The 7191-nt window shown below is 42.1% G+C and overlaps 1 protein-coding gene across 1 annotated transcript in view; it reads left to right on the forward strand.

The window, feature by feature from the left end:
- Frmd7 (FERM domain containing 7) overlaps positions 1-7191 on the forward strand; it is a 30673-nt gene that overhangs the window by 15643 nt on the left and 7839 nt on the right. The window contains exons 4-5 of the mRNA XM_026787517.1: positions 146-179; positions 2973-3070. Of these exons, the coding sequence (XP_026643318.1) occupies positions 146-179; positions 2973-3070 (132 nt within the window). The remainder of the gene's footprint in view (positions 1-145; positions 180-2972; positions 3071-7191) is intronic.

The raw sequence follows: 7191 nt of genomic DNA on the forward strand, positions 1-7191 counted from the left end.
GAGAGAGAGAGAGAGAGAGAGAGAGAGAGAGAGAGAGAGAGAGAGTTTTAACTGTTGTAATGAATATTTAAGAAAACTTATGGAGATATTGTGTTTTAAGATCCTAAGGAGGTTGTTTTCAAATTTATGGTGAAATTTTTCCCAGTGGACCCTGGACACCTTCGGGAAGAACTCACAAGGTAAAGTGTTTAACTGTGTGTGTGCTGAAAGATGCTACTTGAAAATACCCACTCTCCAGCTATTGAAGAAGGGGCTCTGATTCCCTTTTGCATGGCTTGGGATTAAGTCATTCTCTGAATCAAGGTGAAGGGCTAGAAAGAGGGAAGATCTGGCTGACCCCCCCAATGTTAATCTCTCCAAATTTCAGAACTAAGAATAGATGAGTGGTAAACCTGGGTGGCATTCAAGGCTTAATCCGTTAAGTGTCACAATAGTATGCTGTTCTTTGCCATCTGTGTTTCAATCAGCATAGCTTTGGGGGCAGCCAAAGCTTGTGATCATTGGAAATGAATGGCGGGATCCCATAGGCAGAAAGGGAAGCATTCTGTAATGACGATATATGCTTATGAGAAATGCTCTTGGTAATTGCAGTGAAAACCTACTTCAGCAAAATGACATTGCCAGTGTAACACTCCCCCAAAACACAGTCTGCTTTCTAGACTGACACTGCTACCCATAGAAAGGAGCGAGGTCTTTTAGATTACAGATAAGAAGTACATCCTGGTAGCTAAAGTTGACTGAGTGAAAAACCACAGGTTGTTGGACGTTCATCTCCCTAGTGCCTTTCCCTTCCACAGGGGGCCGACTGACTTGCTCCTTTGGTGTGGGCTCTTTGCACAGTTGCTTGCCTTCCCTGCTCTGCTTCTCTCCACATTCCGCTGTTGTCCGCCACTCTCACTTCCTTGCTGTGTAAACTAGCTTGCATTCACTAAATCGTGGTAGTTGGGTTTTAAACTATGACCAAGATTGGTCTTAATCTTTGATGGGGATGAACTTTCTCAAAAGTACGAGAAAATTAATGTGATGATAAATATTTCATCAATTATTCAGAGTAAGGATTTGTAGCAGGCGGCTGTCTTCTTAGGTGGTGCCTGTTACTACTGAAGCAGCGTGATGCCTTTTTCCCAATGAGGGATAATCAAATGACAAAAGGTTTTCTTTTTCCTTGCTAAGAACAAACTTCAATTCCCTCTACCTTCTGCAAAGTGACCGATTAATAGCATATCCAACTATATTTGAAAACAGGCAATGGTAAATGTTAGGGTTCCTGTAGATTTTTCTTGTTGTTCTATTTAAGAATACATAAGTGAGCTGGGTGTGATTACTCATGCTTGTAGTTGCAGCACTCCACAGGTCGAGACAGGAAGAATGCTGTGAATTCAAGGGTAGCCTGGGATATGTAGGAAATTTTAGGCCAGCCTGGGCTACAAAGTGGAACCTGTCACAACAAACAAAGAAACACACAATCCAGCAGTGACAACTAAAAGGGATAAAAACCTATGTGTTGTAGAGTTTAAAAATATACCTTATTGTTTGGGGCCAATGCATGAACTTCTGAGAATAGTATACAAAAATAACTATGTTGACTGAATCATTTCTAGGGCATTAGAGTCACTACAATTTGAAGGGACATAACAGTTAAAGCTTCCATGAACTAAATGATCACTTGTCAAGATTCTTCAGACCAGATTTTCATTTATCATCTGCAACTAGTTATCTTTTATTACATTGCCTTCAGGGCATTAGTCACTGAAAACTTCACATAGAATTTAATCTAGGATATTTTATTTTATATAGGGAAATAGAATAGTGCTTGTATATAAAAGAAAGTATTGTAACTGATTTTTTGCTCTGGACAAGAAAGCAGTAGAGTCTTTCTTATACACTTATTCACCAAAAAATGGGCCCTGGGACTGGAGAGATGGTTATGTAGAAAAGCACTTGCCACACAAGAGTGAATCCCTGAGTTCAAATCCCTGTAACCCAAATAAAGCTGGACATGGGGTATAATCCCAGTGCTTTTACACTGAGAGGAGAGGCATGCCTAGAAACTGGTACGCCAGCGAAATTAATGTCTAAAATCTTATTTTACATAAGGTGGAAAGCAGGGACTGATACGCAAAATTGTCCTCTGATCTCTGTACACACACATATGAACAAGTATACACACACACACACACACACACACACACACACACACACACACGTGCACGCGCGCGTTCCTTTCCTAAGGCCTTAAGTCCAGTTCGGGGGAGAACCCTGAACACAAACCTGCATTTTATGGTCCCTGATGAAGGTTCCGCATGGCCGAGCTCATCAGCCATTAGCTGTCCACCTACTGTTTGTAATGTACTCAAATGGGCTCCAATTGGCGGTACCATGGCAATCTAGAGGAAGGAATAAGGTGGGCACAGGCCTGGCTTGATTGCCTTGACTCCTGAGATATGTTCTTTGGGTAGGTAGCCTACATTCAGCCGCAGATATCAGGTTCCAGCACCGGTTCCAGTACCCTAGCGCTACAGTCTGCTCAGAAAGAGCTTGGCGTCATTGTAAAATGTGGTGATTGCTAATGCTCCCCCGGCCTCAGGAATTCTTAGGGCCCTACCTACCTGGCTGCTCTCGGTGTTCCCCAGAGTCTGTGCTTGCTGGGGCTCCCGCCTTTCTAGCTCAGGATGTGCTCGTTTCCACAGCAGAAAGCACTAGTAGAGGATTGGCCGAGTCCCTCAAGCTGGTGGCAGGCTACAGTCAGGGCAATTCCTAATGGTTGCGGAACCTGCCAAAGTGCTGAGTCAGCCAGTTGTGGGCTGGGATTGGTTCTGAAGCAAAGCCTATGTATGATTCACCACCCCCCAAAGGCCTCTGATGGACTGGATGCTGTTCCTTCTTAGAATTAGCATGGGTCTGGGAGAAAGGAAATTTTCCTTCTGTATTCCTGCTTCTTTGTCAAGATCTCTTCCTCCAATCCTTGGTAGGTATCTTTTCACTCTTCAAATCAAGAAGGACTTGGCTCTGGGAAGGCTCCCATGCAGTGACAACTGTACAGCATTAATGGTGTCGCACATCTTACAATGTAAGTACCAAAACTCTACATCTCGCCCATTCGCCAGGAGCAGAGCCAGTTTGCATGCTTGGCACTGTATTCATTCTTCATTAAGAGGAAAGAAGACCTCCTTCAGAGACAGTGAAGTGGTGCTTCATCACACTCATTGAGATCCTAATGAAATCTTGTCCCTTGTCATGACTGTAAAGCACGCTCCCTTATTTCTCTGAGCCTGACGTTCTTGTATTTAAAATAGTGACAAGAATGCCATCTCATGGAGGTGCTTCTGATGGGTAAAAGTAAGTGCTGGTTTTATCCTTCTTCAGTCTACCTACCCTGCTGTCACTGTCCCTTGACTTGCTGTCCAGGAACTGGGTTGAGTAATTCTTGCCTTGGATTTAACCAAGGAGTCCCTGCTCCCTCTGCTTGCCCTAGGCTCCATGTTTTCTGAAGAGCGTAAATCATGGAGTGGGGAAGGTGGAAAGAGACTGAAAGGCACCAGGCTTAGGCCAGTGTTCTCAGCATGTCAGCAGCCCAGCAGTTGGACTAGCAAGAACAGTGAAGGTAGACTGGAGGAGGCCTGGGGAAGCGTGGTGACCTGCCTGGGACGGAGTTACACAGGCCAGGCCATGCTGTTCCTGCAGTCTGGAGGGTAGGGGCTAGGCGGTGTGAGATAACATCTTTTCAAAGGCCAGCTGGACTTTCTCTATTTTGAAGAAGCCTCCCAAGAATACAATGTTCCTTGATAATCCTGCAGAATCATAACTTCGGGGTTTATTTTTTTGTTTATTTCCTAAGTTCATTTCTGACCTTTGTTCATTACCTTTCTACCAGTCCATAAATGGTAGACTTCGGATGTTGCTAAGAACAACACAGTGAAGTGCTTGGATCAGTACTACATCCTAGGCAGTGTGTCAAGTGACTCCCAGCTGGGAAAAGAGAGCTCCGGACTCTCAAAAAGGCAGCAGATGGAAAATGCCATAGGCGTCAAGGAAAGTTGGTGGAGGAGATGGATTCTGTACTGGACTTAAAGGAATACATGGGAACCGATGTGAAGATGGGCAGAGGAAGCAGCATAAAATTGGTGATGGCTCAAGAAGCACTGTACACAGGGCATGAAGAATGACCACACGTAGCTCAAGAATAGTGTCTATCTAGGAGACATGGTGACAAATGAAACCACGAGCCACATGCCCAGTGTCATTCTTGGCACTGACGTATGATGCGTGGCGTAGAGCAGCTAGGAGAAGCTTCCTTCTCCGTCAGTTACCTCTTTAGAAAGAAGTTTAAGAGGGTTGGGCTCCAGGTGACCTCTTGGGGAGGACCCCAATTTTATTCTTAACAGTACTGCCATATAGAGTTGGACATTGCCCAATGACCATTTCACATAGAGTACAGACTACTTCAGCTTTTCCAGAAGGTATGTGGTCAAAAGACATTGATTTTGTGAAGAAAAAGCTGCGGGCCTAGCGAGTTACCACTTCAGTCAATCCTGGTCAGACTCAGAGGACTCAAGGTCACACACAGAATCACAGCCCAATTGCTCATTTATCTGCCCATTTTCTCACTGGTCCAATATTTGCTGAGTGCCTGCTGTAGGCTAGACATTCAAGAGCCCAACCATTCTGGCTTTGGCATTTTAATAGTTACACCTCTTTTATGCACCTCTAGCCACATAGTCCCTACCAAACATTCTTTGCATAATTTAGATAAACAGTCCTTCTTAGAAACACATAGTATGATCTTTCTTCATCATTCATTAAACAACAAAACTATGGGATAAGTGCCACCTTGCTAAGCATCGAGAGCACACTAGTGAGCTATGACCCAACCCTTGTCTTCATGGACCCCACATTCTGGCAGAGCAAGAGAGTCAGACATTGACCAAAATGACAAAAAAAAAAATCATATGAATGTTTGGAGGGAATGAGAGCAATGGAGAAAAACAGAACCTAGAAGGGAGATGGGGGATTCTAGGTGTGGGTGCTGGGCGTTGCAATAAAGTGGGGAGGGTAAGCCTAGCATAAAGGGGACAGTTGAACAATAGTTTGTAGGAGGCACAAAAGTGAGCAAAGGAGCCAAGTCTAGTGACAGAGAGGGCCACACATAGGGAAAACTCTGTGGAAAAGGCCAGAGGGGAGGACTTGCCTGGTGTGTTTAAGAAACAGCAAGAAGGCTTTGTGACTGGCTGCAGCCTTAGTGAGTAAGTAGAGGGGAGTTCCAAGCACACGGAAGGTCTAGAACACGACTCTAAATGAGGTAGGAACCATAGGGACAGAGACCGAGGTAGGAGAAAGAAGACCATTTCCTTTTCATCAGAAGCACCTCCACCAGAAGGAATTCTTGGCCACTGTTTTAAATATAAGAACAAAATCTGAATTAAGTTGTAAGAAAACCATATTGACTGCTTTGATAAACTCTAGCACTTAGAAGGGAATGGTGGCAGTAGGCAGAATGATAAGAGGAGATCTTTAAAAGAGGTGGTAGGAGTTGAACCAGAAAGACCTAACACCTGAACATAGCAGCTGACAGTTTCTGCTACTGGCGATACCATTTTTTTTCCTGCTAAATTGTCACAGAAGTACACGGAGAGGAAATTAAGAATGACTTATGTTCTTATATTTTCCTGATGGTCGTTATAGGGTTTTGTTCTTAAGGAACCTGAAAGATGTTCATATATGATGTGTGTGAGTGTGTGCTGTATTCTAAAAAAAATGACTCAATTGAGGTATAATTTACATGCTGTAGAATTTACTCATTTATAATGCACAGACCAATGGGTTTTAGTAAATTCATGTCCATCCAGCTATGACTACAGTCCAGTTTAGAACACTTCTATAATGTCAACAGAAAACTCTCAGAGATGGGGATATAACTGGGAATTATGACTATCCTAGTAGGTAGAAAAAAATAGTTCATTACATGGATAACTAGCTTTTTTCTTTATTCTTATTCTTTGATATTTCCTACAATGAAATATGGTCAGACCCTGCTGGTTTTCCAGGCCAGTTCCCTCTGTATCCCCCAACATATGCCCCTCCCAACTTCATACCTTCTATTTTGTTTTGTTTTGTTACTGATAACCCATTAAGTCCAGTTAGTACTGCCCCCATTTTGAAATGTTTTATCTTACCATTGAATTTTAGAATGGTTTCTTTTTTTAAAACAAATTCTGATAGCCACAAGACATTCTTCTTCTTAGTTTTCTTCTAGGTCTTTCCTAGGTTAACCCCTTAGATGTAAGTCTCTGATCCATTTTGAGTTCACTTCCAGTATACTTGTGTGGTGTGTTACATGAGGTCACAGATAAATGGCCCACTATTTAGAAAGGTCAGAAGGATTCATCTGGAAGGGATTCGGGTAGCATTGCTGGATATTTTCTAGATTCCCGATGGACAGAGTGATGATTTAACTGTAACTGGTTTGTATTGTATTTTTTCAGATGTATTTCCCTTTGTGCTGGAACAATTCATTGAAAAGATTGTTATTTCTTCACTGCATTATCTTGAAAGCTTTGTCAAAAAGAACTCTGAGAGTTTAGTTCTTGACTTTTCATTTAAGCTTCATTGTTCTCTATTGGTTTCTTGGAAATCTGTAAATATTGTAAATCTTTAAAAACTGGAAGTCTGTAAATCTTTATATCTCCAGAAGACAATTTTATCTTTTTATTTACATTATAAAAGTTTCAAGTATCTTTTCCTGGTCTGGTTGTACTTACTGTGCTCATAAGTACAATTCTGGGTAATGTGGCCAAAGCAAGCTTCTTTATCTTATTTCTGCCTTTAAGGAAAAGTCTTTATTCTCTTGCTATGTGATATGACTATATTGTTAGCCACAGATTATTTTCATAGAGAACTTTTTATCAGGTTGAATATGGTTTCTTTAGTTCCTTATTTATATAGTGTTCTTAGCCATGTACATGTATTTTACTCAAAATGAGAATGTCACAGGATTCCACAAAGAGTGTATTACTCTTAAACACTATATATGGCCTACAGTATGTATGTATATACATATATGCATGCAATAACAATTAATGAAAAAGGAGGCCGTAATTGGAAGGACAGTGGGGAAGGGTACATGTAAGGCTTTGAAGGGAGGACATAGAAGGGAGAAATGTTGTGGTGAAGTTATAAGCAAACGAGAGAGAG

The sequence above is a fragment of the Microtus ochrogaster genome, linkage group LG10 (genome assembly GCF_000317375.1).
Source record: "Microtus ochrogaster isolate Prairie Vole_2 linkage group LG10, MicOch1.0, whole genome shotgun sequence".
Taxonomy (NCBI): Eukaryota; Metazoa; Chordata; class Mammalia; order Rodentia; family Cricetidae; genus Microtus; species Microtus ochrogaster.